At 43.8% G+C, this 19,577-nt stretch overlaps 1 protein-coding gene across 2 annotated transcripts; it reads right to left on the bottom strand.

The window, feature by feature from the left end:
* Positions 1–1,909: 1,909 nt before the first annotated feature.
* Positions 1,910–18,531, bottom strand: LOC130382466 (serine/threonine-protein phosphatase 2A 56 kDa regulatory subunit gamma isoform). 2 transcript variants are annotated; one of them, XM_056590240.1, is made up of 14 exons: positions 18,332–18,531; positions 12,325–12,524; positions 11,611–11,721; positions 11,006–11,098; positions 10,773–10,903; positions 10,369–10,428; positions 10,074–10,182; positions 9,446–9,499; positions 9,185–9,355; positions 7,805–7,932; positions 7,551–7,652; positions 6,524–6,596; positions 6,174–6,290; positions 1,910–5,803 (listed from the first exon to the last, which is right to left on the bottom strand). In XM_056590240.1, the coding sequence occupies exons 1-13, from the start codon at positions 18,423–18,425 to the stop codon at positions 6,204–6,206; spliced, it is 1,413 nt and encodes a 470-aa protein (XP_056446215.1). In that variant the 5' UTR covers positions 18,426–18,531; the 3' UTR covers positions 1,910–5,803; positions 6,174–6,203. The 2 variants fall into 2 exon arrangements, with proteins under 2 accessions (XP_056446215.1, XP_056446216.1); XM_056590241.1 differs by having other exon boundaries at positions 1,911–5,803; positions 6,174–6,255.
* Between the last annotated feature and the right edge of the window lie 1,046 nt (positions 18,532–19,577).

Below are 19,577 nucleotides of genomic sequence, written 5' to 3'. Positions count from 1 at the left end.
TACCCCTTATGTTTTTTTTCAGTACGACCAATAAAAAACCACAATGTTACCCCTCATGTTTCATTTAATAAAAACGACAGTGTTACCCCCTATGTTTTATTCGATACATTTCGACAGTGTTAACCCATATGGGTTTTTCATGACGACAGATAAAAAACGACAGTGTTACCCTTAACGTTTTATTTGACAAAGACAACAGTGTTACCCCTTTTTTTTTTTTTCATGACGACCAATAAAAAAAAACAGTGTTACCCCTTATGTTTTTTTTCATGACGACAGATAAAAAACGACAGTGTTACCCCTTATGTTTTTTTCCCATGATGACAGATGAAAAGCAACAGTGTTACCCCTTATATTTTATTTGACAAGGACAACATTTTTTGTTTTTTAAATATGTTTTTTATTCATGACGACCAATAAAAAACGACAGTGGCGACGTTGTTGCGGCGATTCGAACCTGAGCGGCTTAGGGTGTTAACCTCCGAACTTACCAATGCACCATCAAGACACCGAATAAAATCTTAACAATGGTTATACTTGACTTTATAATTCGCATGAAATAGAAATATGAGTCTTCCAACAGAGGACATCAACCGGACTTGAACCCCGGTCTCCAGGGGGTTCGCTCACAGCTCTCACCACTTCCCAATGAGATTCATAATTTCAATATGTCTGAGGTTATATATGACGTGTGTATTTCTATTATTGTGTATTTCTATTATTTCCCTTATGTTTTTTTTCATTACGAACAATAAAAAACAACAGTGTTACCCCTTATGTTTTTTTTCATGACCAATAAAAAACGACAGTGTTACCCCTTATGTTTTTTTCATTACGAACAATAAAAAACAACAGTGTTACCCCTTATGTTTTTTTTCAGTACGACCAATAAAAAACGACAGTGTTACCCCTTATGTTTTTTTCATGACGAACAATAAAAAAAGACAGTGTTACCCCTTATGTTTTTTTCATGACGAACAATAAAAAAACAACAGTGTTACCCCTTATGTTTTTTTTCATTATGACGAATAAAAAACAACAGTGTTACCCCTTATGTTTTTTTCATGACGACCAATAAAAAACAACAGTGTTACCCCTTATGTTTTTTTCATTACGAACAATAAAAAACAACAGTGTTACCCCTTATGTTTTTTTTCAGTACGACCAATAAAAAACGACAGTGTTACCCCTTATGTTTTTTTCGTGACAAACAATAAAAAAAGACAGTGTTACCCCTTATGTTTTTTTCATGACGACCAATAAAAAAACAACAGTGTTACCCCTTATGTTTTTTTTCATGACGACCAATAAAAAACAACAGTGTTACCCCTTATGTTTTTTTCATGACGAACAATAAAAAACGACAGTGTTACCCCTTGTGTTTTTTTTCATGACGAACAATAAAAAACAACCGTGTTACCCCTTATGTTTTTTTTCATGACGAACAATAAAAAACAACAGTGTTACCCCTTATGTTTTTTTCATGACGAACAATAAAAAACGACAGCGTTACCCCTTATGTTTTTTTCCCATGATGACAGATGAAAAACAGTGTTACCTCTTATATTTTATTTGACAAGGACAACATTCTTTTTTTTTTTTTTTTATGTTTTTTATTCATGACGACCAATAAAAAATCGACAGTGGTACCCATGTCAACGTTGTTGCGGGGATTCGAACCTGAGCGGTTTAGAGGGTCAACCTCCGAACTTATCAATGCACCATCAAGACACCGAATAATGTCATCACAAAGGTTATACTTGACTTTATAATTCGCATGAAATAGAAATATGAGTACTTCCTTTAAGTATACTCATGGAAGTACGGTGCCGTGTTCCAATACCCGTACTTCCATGAGTATACTTAAAGGAAGTACACTATCTGCACTATCCGTACTCACTTGAGTACGCAAATTTTTTAGATGTGAGTGCTGTTCCAAATCGAGTACTCTGTGTTGCACTTACCGGAAATGACGATCACGACTGCCGCCGTGGCTCCTCCCCCGCAATAAACATCCCGCTTTGAACGGTGAACTCTTTACGCCTAGCAGCTATAAAAACTACAAAATGACTATTAATGCAGGCTATGTGGAAAATAGGCCGACTTTGGCTCAGCCTGGCTCCGCCTCTTCCGCTACGTAGCTAAGATGGCTGCCGTTGAGTACGGGGAGTGTCCTTCGATCCGATCCACACTTCACGATTAGCCCGTTTTGAGTACGGCATCTGGGTCCTTGAAGTATACTTATTTTCGCCGGATCTGAATTGGAACGTACTGTGTACTCAAATTTTGGCTAGTAAGTGCCTGTGGCGTGCACAGACTTTTTGAAGGGCAGGGGCGGAAAGAGAAAAAAAGGGCACATATAGCGCGTTCTCACCACTGAAGAGGGCACTTTAGACACGTTTTATATGTTATACAAATGACACATTAACGCGTGCTAGAGTCTAGCACGCGTTTTGGCTTTTCCGCTTGGCGCGCTATTGGCTGGTTTAACACAATGCGACAGTCAAGCGACTACAAGCAGCCAATCGCGTACAGAGTCAGTTGAACGTGGCCCGTTGATCACGCCTCTTGTGCTGAAAAAAAAATGACAGCAGCTTCCCCAAACCAACGTGCAATCTACGATTGAGCTTGGTCTGGGAATAGCCAGACGAGCCAAACGGATGTATGGTTGAAAATATAAAATCAAATACTTTTATTTTATTTATATTAATAAATAATACGGCTAGAGACAGGGTCCGAGCACAATGGGGACCAACATTTGTCAGTTACTCCAATGGGGTAAACCGGAAAAAAAAAATATATCCAGGTTTGAACGGAAAATATATATATTTATTTCAGAACATTTTCTAATGTTTCAAAAAGTACAGCCAATAAAGGAAAGGTGTGCCATGTCGACATCTTTTACTTGCTAGTGAGGTTTTATTCTGTACAGAGGGACAATTTGTACAAAATTAATCTAGATATACAACACTACATAAACAAAGTAAATCATATATACAATATTAAATGAAGCCATATACAGGTCACATACAAAAGGACACTTGTTAATCTATAGTAGTTTGAAATTATTTTAAAACTAGAGGGTTAGGAGCTGCAAAATCAATCATTTTTTCAATACAACATATGGTTCTCAAACGCACCCTTCAAACATCTCTTCCAGCAAGCTTCATTTCTTTAAACTAAATGAGAAAATAATTTGATGAAAGTCCTTTTCTCCAGGGCGAGAAGGGACATGTTAACATGATCATTTAAAAATGTACATCTCTTTAAATACAGTATCCATACAGACAGTATCCCAAGGTGCACTGCCAGTAAACTACTCGGCATCTGGCATTCGCACCAGCATCTCTCAGCATTTGTCTTTTTCTTTTCTTATTTGCCAAATCTCACATCCAAGAATTTGCAAACGCCAGGAACAAGACATGAAAGAAATAAAAAATCATTACGATGAAAGAACTAGCCAAAAAGGCCTTCAATTCAAACAACGGCAGTGATTCTGATGAAGTGGGTAGCAGAATTTAAAAAAACTAGCTTAACTACAAAGAAACAAACCAGGGAAGTGAGACTGCAGGTTTGGAGTTCAGCGTTTCTACCAGGAGAATCCTGACATGGGAATGGTACAGAATTGTTCACTGATTTCAGAATATAGACGCCATTCAAACGTGTGGGTTTTCTATTCACCCATAAAACATCTCTATCGCTGCAAACCCATTCAATAGTATTTGGTCTAGAGGATTTCCTATGAGGACAAAAGAAAGCAAGAAAGAAAAAAGTTTTTCCATGGACATTCATGTCCATTATGTCATATTTCATATACAGGCAAACGCATCCAAACACATAACAAAGTGTCCTCTTAAACCACTGATACACAAACATGGCTGGATGACACAGATCCAAGTGAATGAAAGGCCAACCGAGCCGATCTGACGCCACCACACTCCTAGCGTGACGCTTTCAGCTGGAATTTATTAAAAAAGGGTTTTCTGCAGGAGGGGAGAGGCGTGCTCTTCCCAACGCGGTGGGAACCTTCAGAATGTGTGTTATTAGCAGAGAAGTTTTAGATGAAAGGCGTGAAGTGCCTCCAAAAAGGCACTTCGACGTCATGAAAAGAAAGGTCCTCATGGGGGGCTAGAATGTTCTGGAACATGTTTGTGGGGGGAGGGGCTAGAATGTTCTGGAACAGGTTTGGGGTGGGAGGGGCTAGAACTTTCTGGAAGAGTTTTGGGGGGGTAGAACGTTCTGGAACAGGTTCAGGGGGAGAGGGGCTAGAATTTTCTGGAACAGGTTTGAGGGGGGAGGGGCCAAAGTGTTCTGGAACAGGTTTGGGGGGGGGAGGGCCTAGAACTTACTGGAATCGTTTTTTGGGGGGGGGACAAGAAAGTTCTAGAACAGGTTTGGGGCAAGCGGGGGGAAGGGATTGAAACAGGTTGGCGCAGTCTGGCAAAAAACGGACTTAAGCTCTTCCAAAATAACATTATTGTATTTCAGTGACAAATGGCATTTAATCATATGTTCAACATCATAGAAGACATAGAAACACAGAACTAAAAACAATTTAAAACAAGAAAAACATTATTTTGGGCTCACTGGCTTTCAACTAAACACATTTATCCCCAGGAGCTGCTGTTTCAGCCGATAAGAAGAAACAGAAAAGGGAATATTCTGCTAGAGACAGAAGTTTAGATTGTCGTGTTTCGTTCCTCTTTAAATATTGCTAACTCATAAGTAACAGGTTGAAACGGTCACTATCTCCATATGCTGTTCTATGAAAGTTTGGTTGGCCAATAAAAGGAAAAGGACTCATTTACTGGGACAGCAGACAGAAGAACAGAAACTACAGAACGGTATATGGCACGAACCAAGAAGACCAGTAGAGACTCGTTGTCCATGGGACCACATTCACCTGGCCGTCTCCCGGGACCCGAGGCGCCAGACGGGTCTGGGGGGGGGTGTCTAGGGTCCGGGGTCTGGGGGGGTCTGGGGTCTTCCGACCTAGAAAAGCTTGTGCTGAAACACCAACGACAAAGAAAGAAATAAAGGCAAGAGGCGTCATGTGACCCCGGCCGCGTCATTTGACCCCGGCCGCGTCATGCGACCAGGGGTTTCTGTTGGGGCATGGCCCAGGTAAAACATGTCGTAACCATGGAAACTAAGAATGAAAACATCATTCTTGGCACCGACTGACGTCGCTGGGATCGAGAAAAGGAGGAAAAAGTAAAATAATCCACAAAATGGACAGATTGGTCTTCAAGTTGCTGAATTCATCGCGAAGACGGAAAAATAAAGTACGCCCAAAAATAAAATAATATATAATATAATAAAAAGTGTCCGGAAGGAAGAAGAACCCAGTCCCCCCGCCCCCCTACCCAGTCCCATTTTGTTTTTTAGCAAACTTGTTATTTGCTAGCGAGTGACTGCAGGCTCCTGGTGGCAGCAGACAGACGCGGTGTGCTGAAGTTAACCATGACAGGCTGAGGAGGTCCGAGGCCCCCAGGAAGAGGAGAACTGAGCCAGCCTCCCCCGAGTCCTACTTGGCCAATCAGAGCCAACATGACTTGGGGAGAGGGGGGCACAGTGGGGTGGCTTGCTGTGCGGTTTGAGGCTCAGAGGCTTACCGGGCGCCTCGGTGGGGGGAGGGGCATGACGTTATGGGGTGGGGGGGGGGGACCTAGAGTCGGTCGTGGGGGGTCAACATGTCTTCGCCTCGGCGGGGGGAGTCCAAGGCTTTCGTGGTGTAGATGTCCTGAGGCAACTCAGACCTGCGGCTCACCAGTGGGCCCTCTGTCCGCTGGGCTCGCTGTAGCTGTGGAGGTCAACATGGTCAGGGTCAACAGGGTCAGGGACGTTAGGGTCAACAGGGTCAGGGTCAACAGGGTCAGAAGGGGTCAACAGTCTTAAAAATTGGTTGACAGTTACTTTCCCAATTTCTACAACTTCTTAAAATCAAAAACACAAACAACCCTACTTTATTAGTCGCAGGATTACTGGTCAAAAAGAATATCAAAACATTAACATTTGTAATGATAACGGCCCCACCCACCCTGTGCCAATCACAGACGTACCAAACAGTGAGAATCTGGAGTTTCAACACATGCACCCGTCGTTACTTGGGCTACGAGCATGTCAAGCTTTGAGAGAAAAGAGGTGGTAAGAGAGGGAAAGAAGCCAGTTACCTGAGTGGCGCCTTCCTCAACTGTCTTTCTTCACCTCTGAACATCTTCTATCGACGGAGCCTCCGTCTCCGTTGCTACAGGACTACAGCGGGCAGGGGAAGGAACACACACAAGGAACTGGGTTGAAAGAAATGACGGGAAAAAGACTTTCAGCCGCATGCAAAGAACGAATAGAATCTAAATGTTATTTAGTTTTTCAATCTTAAATCGGCCTGATTAATTTAATGTTGATTATACATATAATGTGTTCAGTTTAGGATTTAAATCAAAAGATTTGTGACCATTTTATGTAAGGCCAAGGTCATATTCTTCACTAAATCTAAGCATACAGGCACACACACACGGCTGACCTGTGGGTTTGATTTGGCAAGGTTTTCAATCCTGATCCAAGCCTCTTCCCGCTCTTTCGACTTGGCCTTCTCTCTGTGCATCAACAAATGTCACAATGCATCAACTTCACATGTCACCACGAATCAATGTTGTGAATATATAACAGCGTAGGCTGGAGGCAAAACAAAGTAACAACTTGGAGGAAATACAAACAGTAGGCTACACCAATTATTAGTGATGGGAATCTCTTGGCACCTCACGATTCGATTCCGATTCAGAAGTCAACGATTCGATTCTAAAAAGATTATTGATGCATCTCGGAGCAATTTTTTTTTAATGTACATTTCCTTGCGGGATTTTCAAAAGAATATCTATACATCTGAATTTGCTACTCAGAGTTTGCTGATCACTTCCTACTTTTGTGATGATCATTAAAGAAATCAACAGATGAATTACCTTACCTAATATTTGATTAGAGAAAAAGCTTTTGTCACAAATATGACTTTCTATTAACAATGCAATCATCAATGCAGCTTGCATTACAACACACTATGGAAGTAGGTAATAAATAAACAGATTTAGTTTTCTTTTCTTTCTAATCTTTCTTTTCTATGTCATTAAAGAAAAAGCTGCTCTTAGTCAATTATAAGAATAAGAACTTGTTTGTCGTTCTTGTGTCTGACTGCGAGTTTGCGTGCACGCTACGCGTAGGCTGAATCGCAATCGCGTCCAGACAAATCAGATTGGCCAATACACATTGAAGATAAATGATTAATTATCTGAATCGAGACGGAATCGTTCTACACAGAATTGCGATGCATCAAAGCATAGATTATTTTTCAAACCCCTACCGATTATCCAAACTACATCGTCTTGCTGTGTTGTTGAGTAACAAATAAAGTTTTTCTGATCTAGATAGGGATATGTGACCCAGGTTTGGCCCAGGGGACTACAAGTTATCCCTTTGGATTGAGTGACCCGAGACGCCATCAGAGGCCTCATCAGGCTGATCACGGAAGCAGCCCTGCCACTGGCTAGGAGACCTACTTGTTTTTCTCTGCTCTGAACTGCTGGGTGCAGTCGTCGAACAGCTTCTGGTTCATCTCCATGAAAAGCTTCAGCGCGTTGTAGATCAACCCGTGGATAGTTCTGGAACACAAGCACAGGGTTAGAATCTTGGAGAACATGACCACAGGATTAGGCTTGGATAATCCTCGTGCAAATTAAAAAGGGACATTTATCCTGGATCACAACGCTGAATAACCAATGTTCTCTAAAGCTAGACATCAGCCGGTTCTCACTTGTTCCAGTGGGTCTTGGAGTTGCGGTACAGCGCGGGGAACATGATGGGCAGGATCTTTGCGGCGTTGTCGCTGATGAGACTCATGATGTACTCGTTGTTCCAGTAGTACAGCGCCCTCTCCGCCACCTGCCAGAGAAACACAGGATTACAGGAGGATCCATCCACAGATATACCAGCAGGTCACATTCTATTGATGTCCCTCTCTGGCAGCTGCCGTGTCAGTGGGCCAGTGGGCCAGTAGCCCCCCCCCCCCCCCCACTAGAATCAAGTCTTTCAAGAAATGTAAATAACAACTCTGCCAAAAATTCACAGGAATTACATAAGTCCACCCGTCTTTGACACATCCAACCCCTCATTAGACAAGTCCACTAACTACGATGAATCCATAGGCCATCACAGAACGTACCCCTAACCCAGGTGTGCTAGATCACGGAAAAATACCTAATCCCGATTATTTTGGTCAATATTGAAATCCAGGTTAATCAAACGATTATTTTTGAATTTGAAAACATGCTGCATTTATTCATAATTTTTCTCCAAGAAAAACACTTTTCCACCGCACATGTAGCTCGACTCGACACGACTCGACACGATAGCAGCACGGGTCGTTTTCCACCACAAATAGTACCTCCTGGACGTGGGCGGGGTCGGCTGCGCGAAAGGGCCGTGACGTATTTTTGTACGCGACGCAAACAACACCTACGCAACCCACACATGGACAGAACCCACGTAACAACAATGGAGGACATCGATAACATTACTATTATTAGCTGGCATGTTGAAGAAGTTGAAGAAGTGGAATATGTTGGCTGCGGCGCTGCTATGGCTGTTACCAGCATGGTTGCCATGTCGCTCTCGTGACTTCGTCACACTCTCTGGCCAATCAGTGGCCGGCCGTCTGCCAACGTCACCTTTTAGCATCGGCTCAGCCGCTTGGAACCTAGAGCGAGGCGGTACTAGAAAAAGCAGCCACTTCAGGTACCAGATACCATGTTTTCGCGGTGGAAACGCAAAAAATGCGAGCTGAGTCGAGTCGCGTCGAGCTGGTACCATGCAGTGGAAAAGCGGCCTTTGATGAGAACTTTTAATTTTATTTTTATTTCTTTATGGGGAAATTTAAAGTAGAAATTGTCCAAATCGGAAATAATGTACAAATATGTATCCAGCTTTTTAATGAATAAAATAAATATTAAAAACATAAAAAATAAAAACAAACTTTTAAACTCGATTATATTAGTTTTGAGATTGTTTGACCCAAAAATCGGGATCACCATCAAAATTTGATTAATTGCACAGCCCTACCCTAACCCACCAAATAATGTACCCCTAACAAATCACAGAAGGTACCCCTAACCCTAACCCCCGGCTGATGGTTTACCTGAAAGTGCGGACTGGACACGCACTTGGCCAGCTGGCGGAAGAGGGGCTCCTGGACCTTGACGAACTCAGAGGGCTCGATCACGTCCAGGATCTCCTCCAGCTCGTTCAGGAACATCACCTCCTTGGGACTGTGCGTTTTGGGCCAGTACTTCAGCAGGGCCATCACCACCTGTCAGGAACCAGACGTTACGGTCGATTAGAAATCAGGAGGGTTCGATTAAGAGAAGTACAACAAACGAGGTGAATGTGTCCCACGTACCGGTTCAGTGAGAGTGCTGTCTTTCTCCAGAAACTGTACCACACAGTAGGCCAGCTGCAACATAAACCCCATTAGGATCCTCCACAATATAACCCTAACAATAACCTTCACCCTAACCATTAGGATCCTCCACAACATAACCCTAACAATAACCGTCACCCTAACCATTAGGATCCTCCACAACATAACCCTAACAATAACCTTAGCCCTAACCATTAGGATCCTCCACAACATAACCCTAACTATTAGGATCCTCAACAACATAAACCTAACCGTAAATATAAGGATCCTCAACAACATAACCCGGGTTACAGAGTACAGGTTAGGGTTAAGGCTAGCCCTACAGGTTACAGAGTACAGGTTAGGGTAAAAGGCTAGCCCTACAGGTTACAGAGTACAGGTTGGCGTTACTGCTAGCCCTACAGGTTACAGAGCACAGGTTAGGGTTAAGGCTAGCCCTACAGGTTACAGAGTCCAGGTTAGGGTTAAGGCTAACCCTACAGGTTACAGAGTACAACCTCCTGCTGAAACTCATTCCTTCATTGTAAATCCAAACACCTAACTCCTTATGCTAACCAATACTTCTTTCGCATATAAACATGCATGAATGAAGAACGGCGTGACAGACCTGGGGATGGTAGACACTGAGGGACTTCACTTTGTGCAGTGGCAATAGGACCTTCAGCAGGAAGATCTTGTGCTCTTCTTTTAGTGGCAGGGCAAAGCCATTGATTATGCTGGGGGGAGAGGGGGGGGTCGGAAACACAACAACAGGCAATTAGAAGCTCTTCACACTGAAAACAAATAACACTAAATAGGGTCAACGCAATAATTCCACATCCTGGAGAAATTCAGAGGATTGATCCAAAAAAACGACAGCTGCATAATAAAGAAATATTCATATGAAAACAAAAATAACAAACCTTCCAAGTATTTCCAGTAGTTCGGCAATACCGTTATGATGCTCAGTTTCATAGATAAACCTGGAAATGCGCAGAAAATGCTTTTTTAGTTTTGAAATGAAAATGTTTAGATTAAAAATGGTTTGCAGTGCGTGCATGTATTATTTAAAACATGTGGTCGAGAAGTTAAATAGGGCTTAATAAGAGAAAACATCATGAATCCAAGTTAAACAGGACTCGCTGATACCGTTATTGAACTAAGCTAATAGGACTCACCTTTACAAAGTAATTGATCTAAGCTAGTCCGACTCACCTATAGAAAATGTTATTATCTCAGCTAATAGTGCTCACCTGTAGAAAACAATTAATCTAAGCTAACAGGGCTCATCTATAAAAAGTTATTGATCCAAGGTAATTAAACTCACTTATAGAAAATGTTATTGATCTGTTTCCTTATGTAGGCCCGCAGCCCAAGGAACTTCCCGTAGATGCGGTGGAGCGTGGTTTTCAGGAAGTCTCTCTCTCTGGGATCCTCGCTGTCGAATAGATCTAGAAGCTATGCCGTCCAACAGAAATATCCCACACCCGTTAGACTTCTAACGAGGTCATAAATCAAGGTCATAGCTCAAGTGAAGAGAAAACAGCGTGGGCTGCTCACCTGCATCACAAACTTCTGGTCGATGTACTTCTTCGCTACGTTGGGCTGAAAGTCTGGAGACTCTAAAAACCTCAGGAAAAACTCATAGACAAGCTGGAAGAGAAGAAGTTAAAATCAGACCATCCACTTCGAACCATGAACCAAGCAAAAAGCCAGTTATACTGAGAGGATCGAAGGAGTCTATCAGAGCGTGCGAGTATCAGATGGAGAGGTTGGGAGGGGTGTATCAGAGATGGAGAGGGTGGGAGGGGTGTATCAGAGATGGAGAGGGTGGGAGGGGTGTATCAGAGATGGAGAGGGTGGGAGGGGTGTATCAGAGATGGAGAGGGTGGGAGGGGCCAACCAGAGGGTGGGAGGGGTCAACCAGAGGGTGGGAGGGGTCAACCAGAGGGTGGGAGGGGTCAACCAGAGGGTGGGAGGGGTCAACCAGAGGGTGGGAGGGGTCAACCAGAGGGTGGGAGGGGTCAACCAGAGGGTGGGAGGAGTGTCAGATGGAGAGGGTGGGCAGGGTCTATCAAAGGTTGGGAGGGGTCTATCAGAGATGGAGAGGGTGGGAGGAGTCTATCAGAGGGTGGGAGTCGAGGGGTTCATCCGAGAGGCCCCACCTGGAGATGAGGCCAGGCTGCCTCCAGCGTTGGCTCATCCTCTTCTGGGTCGAACTCCGCCCCGGTGGGGTTCGAAGACGGAGGCAATGTTCTGAACATGTTCACCGCAAACTAGAATAGAAAAAAGACGAGGTAAAGTGAGATCAATAACGTCTGGAGCATTTTCTTTGAACACACAGTCAGCTGCTTTCGGCGCCAAAGGGAATTTATAAAACATAGAAAAAGGTTGTTATCCAACGTCACTAATATCTCATGACTGGTTATCAACATTCCCTTTTAGCACTCCAAGGAGGGTTTATTGATGCTGAAGCTGTTGATTTAGGGTTAACCGTTCTATTGATAACAAAACCATTCCTCAAAACTGTCCCTTATCTGCCATGTTTCGATTTATGATTTCCAGAGAAATGATCTTGAAACCATTTTTTTTCCTATCCCATTAAGCCACACCAGTTACCAGTTCAACAAACTAAATTCTATCCCATTAAGCAATACCAGTTACTCAGCAGCAGCTTCCACCCCAACACAACTACACCATCCAACACCACATACCCCAGACCCGCTCCACCCAACACCACATACCCCAGACCCGCTCCACCCAACACTATACCACACCACCTACTGCAAATCAATGAATGGCGCCAACCCCATGGTTCAAGAGCAGTTTGCGTGACTCTACCCGCGCGTACACGCTCGAGTCGCAGTATCTGAACTCACCATGTGCACCACCTCTGGGTAGATGGGCTCCGTGATGACGTTGCGATTGTGCGTGATGTACTCGACCATCTCGCTCAGCGCCGCGCGCTTCACCTCCTTCCATTTCAGGTCGCTCAGTGGGTCGGACAGGAAGTCGAAGAGGACGCAGCACTGCCGGAGCTTCTGGATGAACAGCTTCTCCTGCTCCGCCGGGGCTACGTCTGAAAACAAAAAACAAAAAACACACACACACATTTTGAGGGACTGGAGGTTGTTTGACAAGCCTACCCTTATCAAACGAATCATAACTTCTATGAAACAGGTTGCTTACAGTGTTTGTGTCCTCCACGCTGCCTGGAAGTGTAGCTAGCGGTTTGAACGACCAGCACGAGATGCCTATAAGCAGCACCAGGGTTTAGCAGACAGAGGGCGGAGGCATGAACTCCACTCTGCCTCTCATTGTCTAGTACTCTTCGCTGATAACTTGGACGAAACTTGGTGTACAAGCCTTATTTTGCATGCTGAACATTTTTGCCATTGGGACCCATATTGTCCATCAGGATAGATTTTGCTGTACACTCAGTGTACAGCAAAATCGACAGATATTTTCTGAAAGACGTATAATCTTTAGATAGGATCGATTATGCTGTACAGTGTACCACATTGTATAGCATAATCGATCCTATCTAAAGATTATACGTCTTTCAGAAAATATCTCTGTACAAGTGATATTTGTGGAGATTCCCCCCCCCAAAAAATAACCGATAGGAAAGATTGCCCAAATTTTGATCCTCATGATCAATCTACGTCTGATCTTACATTTAGCAATGATTTTGATAAAATAGAAAGTGGCAGACCTATGGCAGATTCAAAATATGTTAATTTAGCAAAGAATATTCTAGCAACTTGTAGAAGTCAGCTTCAGAAAGTAGCAGAAACTTGAGACGCGCTCATCGGGGCAGCTCCCTTAACATGGGAAAAGGTTTGGTGTCGATATCTCATCTTCCATGACATCACAGTGTCAATTACAGGAATTACTCTCAAGCATACTGCACCATTTCACCAGCAGGTGGCAAATAATCACATAAACGCCATCTTCCACTAAACCAGTGTGTGTGGAAAAATTTGGAAAATATAATTGGATGCATTGGTTTGAGATTAATCTATCCAAACCGAGGCCTCTCGCCAACGCAGGGTGGGCCTTAAAGAGGTACATACATCATCTTTTACAAGTCAGCTTGGATGGTGGGTTTTGACATTTTATACTTCAGAAACATGGTTGGGGATTATTTTGATATGTTTACTTCCGGTAAACCATAAGGCATTATATGCCATTTTACCACAACTACTGTGTGGAAGTCTGCTCCTCCAGATAGTCTCTTTTACTCCTAGAAAAAGCCCATGATTCTCTCTAAAAGGGCGGATCTGTGACCGGCGAGGAATACCTCTCAGACTGCCTGTCTCCTTGTTTTAAATGCAGACAAAATAATGGGTTTTCATTTGGATTAGCAAAATAAAAAAAGCAAGAATGCACTAACTCAGGGTGAGTGTGTATATATAGCTGGTCCGGTACTTTTATTTTTCCAATTAGAACTGTGATTTTCATATTTTGCCAATTGGCTCATTGTAAGCTAAATATCGTTCTATTCAGCCTTACATTTGAGCTGTTGAAAGACTATTAGTCACTTCCCCCCTAAAAGATTCTATACAAACAGCAGCCTTCCATGAACTAAAAAGGTAGAAACTTAATCCCACACTGAGTTAGGGGTAAACTAACCCTTAATTGGGTTAGGAAGGGGTAAAGCCCTTGTGCATGGCGAGAGGGGAAGGGTAGCAGGCTGTCAGAGCTCAGGAAGCCCGTGGTATTGACAAGGCCTGTCAGCATCCACTCACTCTCACATTTTCTCTGTTGCTGGGCAACGGCCCAAGCCAGGTCTTTTTTTTTTTAGATATCCCTTCCCTGCTGGCCCACCCAGACACGCCTTTAGAAGGTCTTATAGAGTCATGTGAATGGATGACTGGATGAATGGATGAAGGCCCAGGCTGAAACCAATGTCCGGTTCCTATTATCAAAAGGAAGTATTTACCGGGGCAGTCTTTATCTATCAGCGGGTGCTGTCATCCATTATACAGGCTGGTTGGATCTGCAGAGCTAACCAATACATGCATAATATGCAACTAGCATAAAATCACAATTTCTTTGCAGGACAATTATACAACCTTAGATGTAATTTAAGAGTTGGTGAGATCTGGCAATTTTTATCGCCTCGCGTTTGTAAATTGGATCATCTGGGACTCATAGCTACGGCTGTAGTCTTTTCTCTAGAATTACATTTTCACTAGAATATCTCCCTTATGAATACGAGGGAAAAAGGGAAATAGTTGAGTGTACCAATACAACTAACATATTAAACGAAAAAGATAAAACATCAGAATGTTGCCTGTTTCCAACACTTTCCATCATCCTGCCTGTCTGAAACTATAGGGTCAGAAGTGGGGGACCACTAGAGAGAGCACAAGACCACCACATTACTACATACAATAGAGCTTTAAGGTTAGCAATTCACTAGAAGGTTCTCCCGTGCACACATGACACACCAGGCCTACAGTCTCACTAAGTATAGAAGCATCTTTCACAGCCTCATCGGTACGGCGTGGGGCTTTATCCCAGCCCCCCACGGAGAACCTGGGGGGCTCTGACGTACATGATGCTAAACCCAGAACAGACCCACACCAGTGACCGTGTCCTGCTGGATAGGGTCCCAAGAAACGCTGCTAGGGTTAGGGTCCCAGGAACACAAGAAAAGCTGCTAGGGTTAGGGTCCCAAGAACACAAGAAACGCTGCTAGGGTTAGGGTCCCAGGAACACAAGAAAAGCTGCTAGGGTTAGGGTACCAAGAACACAAGAAACGCTGCCAGGGTTAGGGTCCCAGGAACACAAGAAAAGCTGCTAGGGTTAGGGTCCCAAGAACACAAGAAACGCTGCCAGGGTTAGGGTTCGGATACAAGAAACGCTGCCAGGGTTAGGGTTCGGATACAAGAAACACTGCCAGGTTTAGGGTCACTCCGGACATAAGAAACGCTGCTAGGGTTAGGGTCCGGACACAAGAAACGCTGCTAGGGTTAGGGTCCGGACACAAGAAACGCTGCTAGGGTTAGGGTCCGGACACAAGAAACGCTGCTAGGGTTAGGGTCCGGACACAAGAAACGCTGCTAGGGTTAGGGTCCGGACACAAGAAACGCTGCTAGGGTTAGGGTCCGGACACAAGAAACGCTGCTAGGGTTAGGGTCTGGACACAAGAAACGCTGCTAGGGTTAGGGTCCGGACCAAAGAAACGATCTTCAAAACAAACCTTTCCATCACAACATCTAATGCCTCCAGCTCGTCTTCACCAAGTTATATGCCCCCCCCCCCCCCCCCCCCCCCCCCCGGTATTGGGAGTCTTGTTTGGGGGCGGCACACATAAATAGATTAATTCGCTAGTGGAAAACAACATAAGCTAGGCATAACAGTTATGATAAGTTTTGGATTCTAGCAGCAACAATCGGGATAGGATCAGGGTGATCAGTATTCGAGTTAATGACATTAGCCTAGGCTTACAGTTCTAGGCGTTCAAAGATTTGTCCACTACATCCTCAGGAATATAGTCTGAGATCTACAGGTGCAGGGTCAAGAAAGGTTCATTTCAAAACACATGCTTTTGCTATTTGAAATTACAACTTTGTCGTGAATTTAAAGTGAATGAAATATTTTAAGGATTCTAACCTTATTTTGGATGCTTTATTATTCTAACGACATAACTCCTTGAACACCTAATAAAGCCCTTTTGCGGTTTATATTTTAAGATTGAGAAATGTGGCCCGGTCAACTGAAGTCCTAATGTTTAGACATTACGTCTCTAGTTGAATTTCCTCCCTGTTGATGAAAACAGGTACACCATGACGCAGAGAGACTTTGTTTTAGCAGTAGATCTTTAAAATTGAATGTGAATTTGATCACGCCTGTCTTGTGTCTCCACAGACAATACAGAACCTCTGCAATGTAGTATTCTGGATCTGTTAATGCATTTAAGGACCGTAATAATAATATTACGGTCACAACACTCCACTCAGTCTCTGCTCCCGTGACATAAGGGCCTGTGTGGTTATGAAGTTCGTTTACAGCCTAAAATACCCAACCGGCTTGTTGTGCAACAGATAAAGAGCCGGTGTTATGCCAATACTGGTGCTAACCCCGGTGTGACTTCATTAATGTCGCAGGCCTCAGATTAGTCACCTGTGTGTTTCTGTATAGGATCCTGATAATAAACAAGGTCTATGAATAATTGTAGTCCCATTGTGAACCACCTACTGGTTCATCTACACTACTCTGTACATGAATGAAATTAGAATAACAACTTGAACTCAGCCAGCGGAGGGGATCATGTTTGTTCATCCACAAACCACAGGGAGTAGGATTTATCAATCCGAATCCTTTGAAATTACGTCTATATACAAACCTTACATAATTGCATGCCCATCTTACATTAATAAATACAATGACAGGAGACTATACACAATAGGACTCCATGATGTTTAAAGTTTGGTTCTCTTTTAAGATCACTCAATCAATGCACGGCGGAAACCCAGCGAGCACATTGAGGTGCATAGGGACTATATGCAAAGAGACAACGGACATTGAGGGCAGAGGTACTATGAGGAGACGGTGCACATTGAGGTGTAGAGGGACAATGTGCAGAGAGACTATGTGCAGACTAACGATTCACATTGAGGGGCAGAGGGACGATGCCGGCTGCACATTGACATTGCAGTTACTGTTGAAGATTTGCATTAGAACAACGTACAATATACCGTCTTGGGGTTGGCCTATATCATCATATCAGGGTCAAACCGCTATAGTTCATAGCATTGATGTTGGGGGGGGCTGAGTAGTTGAATTAAATTCAATGCTGTTGTGCATGCTAGGATAATGCTTGGGTTTGATCGTACTGTTTTTTTTTCAAGTGTGAGAGACACATATTCACCACTTGTGAAATGTGGTAAACATGAACTAATTTGGAGCTAGTGTGTGAGAGAGAAAGTGATTATTGGAGAGAGTGCTGTTGTTGGTCAAATAGGGTGTCATCCAATGTAGTCCCCATTAGATTCCAATCGATAAGATGATCAATAAGTGCCTCAGGCGCCGTCCAAGTTAGGCTGTACCAGTGTACAGTGTCCTCTTTGACTGGCCTTCCACAAATCAAACGCACAGTAGCCACATTCAATCTAGCTAGTACTCTCACAATATATATACTGTACAATTGTAACTGAGCTACATCGAAAAATCATGGACTGGCTCCAATGACAGCATTGTTTTGTGGGCACACTTCGACCAGGAATCTGCCTTATTGACCATTGGGAAATGGTTCTTTAATGGTCTGATGCCTTCTGATAGAGCATGGGGCATTTAGCAGGTGCATGCCATATAGAAAGTCACACGGAAGGGTGCTGGAAAGAAGAGGGCAGTCCACTACATTCTAAACCCCAGGGTCAATGTGTTCCCAAGTACACTGAGTGTGTGACCGAGTCCTTCATCACAGAGAACAGTAGCGGATGAGCGGGAGGAGAAGGAGACGCGACTCCTTGGCCCCAAGAGGGCGGTCAGCGATTAATGCACAACGTCATGTAAACAGAAGAAAGAACAGCAGATCGCAGTACATATGAGAACTCAAGTGAAGCCCTTCCTTGGCTATGACCTCACTTCCTTTGACATCACTAGTGGGGGGATGGGCAGACAGTAACTAGCTAGTAAAACCAGCTCGTTAATGGCGTTATCTAGTCTTATAGTCAAGCACAGCTGGTTAGTAGATTAGCTTGCAATCAAATATAATAGCGAGGCCGAAACAACTGAAATTAGATTGACAGAAATAATAGTTTCTGTAACCAAACGTCTGATTGCTGACTAACCAAGCGGTAACCAATGGAGGGTAGCAGAGAAAACACACAGCTCTTCATATGCTAGGACATAGCAGGGAATAACCCAACATACCTCGAAAGTGCATCAGAGCCACCGGCTGAAAAGGCCCGTTGGAGTTAGGGGCGTCCACGACCATCCTGTCTGCTGGTTTATTGCATGTCAACATCTAAACTTCGACCAGGAAGGCGATAACTCAGGGCGAGAGGCCAGCCTCCATTTTAGCACAAAAAGCAGATCAGAAAATGAAGCTCTCTGCCGCTGGAGGGAACTGGCTAGTTAGTGACGTCACTAGGGAAGGAGCCCGCCGGTTGGCTGAGGTTTGACCGCTCATGCTGCCAGTGACGTAAAGTGATTGGCTGAAAGCTGCAAAAGGGGCGGGCCATGAAGTGTAATATAGGTCCGGCCCCTCCTCCCCGCTGACTGGTATCTCTGCCCTTCAATGCAACCGGGCCTCAGTCTCAGATCAGAAAGCTTAACCGTATCGCACTGTTTAAATGGCAAAAGGGGTTAAAGCGTAATTCTGAAAGAGGATAAGGGGATTTCATAGCCAGTTTTATGGACTTTTACTTCTCAGTAAAATCATTACTTTCCTAAATTTTCGTGCACGGTGAAGCCAGGTTCATTTTAAAGTGAAAGTCTTCAAATTTTGACTCACAAATATAATTAATATGGCGATTTTTTTTCAGAGCATCAAGGGAACAGGAGTCACCAAAATGCGATGTGGCAGCAGGAGATTTTCCATAGAAATCATAAGAGATCATAAAAGATAAATCGTATCAGTTACCAGGTAAACTGTAATGCCTTGATTCTGAGAGATACAGTAATGACGTTGCATAGCCTACATGAAGAGTTCTGGACTTATTGTACAGGCTGGCTCTATGTCAGCCATGCCATTAATTAAATAGAGTTGTTCCGTTGGATGTAACTGGACATCCATATAGATAGACTGTAGGGAAATCACCACGCTGGTCAAAACTCGAATAATTCATCTTCTTACGCCTACCGCCCCAACTTTGGGCATAGGCCACGAACAAGGGTCATCCCGGCCCTCGGCCAATTTCTCCAACTGTCCCCATGTATGGATACTAGACCTCTTCACATCTGCATCCAGGTCACGGCGCCAGCTGTTTCTTGGCCTGCCTCTCTTCCTTTCCCCTTGTGGATTCCAAAAGAGGGCATGTCTTGCAGTGCTGGATAGAGGCTTGCGAAGGATATGGCCAACCCATCTCCAGCGTCTTGGGAGGATCTCTTCCTCAACAGGCTGCTGTCCTGTTTGCTGCCTCAGCTCCAGGGTACTGATGGTGTTCGGCCAGCGTAC

This window comes from Gadus chalcogrammus, chromosome 5, assembly GCF_026213295.1.
Source record: "Gadus chalcogrammus isolate NIFS_2021 chromosome 5, NIFS_Gcha_1.0, whole genome shotgun sequence".
NCBI classification, from domain to species: domain Eukaryota; kingdom Metazoa; phylum Chordata; class Actinopteri; order Gadiformes; family Gadidae; genus Gadus; species Gadus chalcogrammus.
Note: the sequence above shows the minus strand (reverse complement) of the source record. Positions and strands in the feature narration are given on the sequence as shown.

Coding starts and splice junctions, on each gene's coding strand:
- LOC130382466 (XM_056590240.1), bottom strand. CDS start 18,425: ATGTTGACATGCAATAAACCAGCAGACAGGATGGTCGTGGACGCCCCT. Junction 11,722..12,324: donor ACCCAGAGGTGGTGCACATG/GTGAGTTCAGAT, acceptor TTTCTATTCTAG/TTTGCGGTGAACATGTTCAG. Junction 9,500..10,073: donor TCAGTGTCTACCATCCCCAG/GTCTGTCACGCC, acceptor TTTATGTTGCAG/CTGGCCTACTGTGTGGTACA.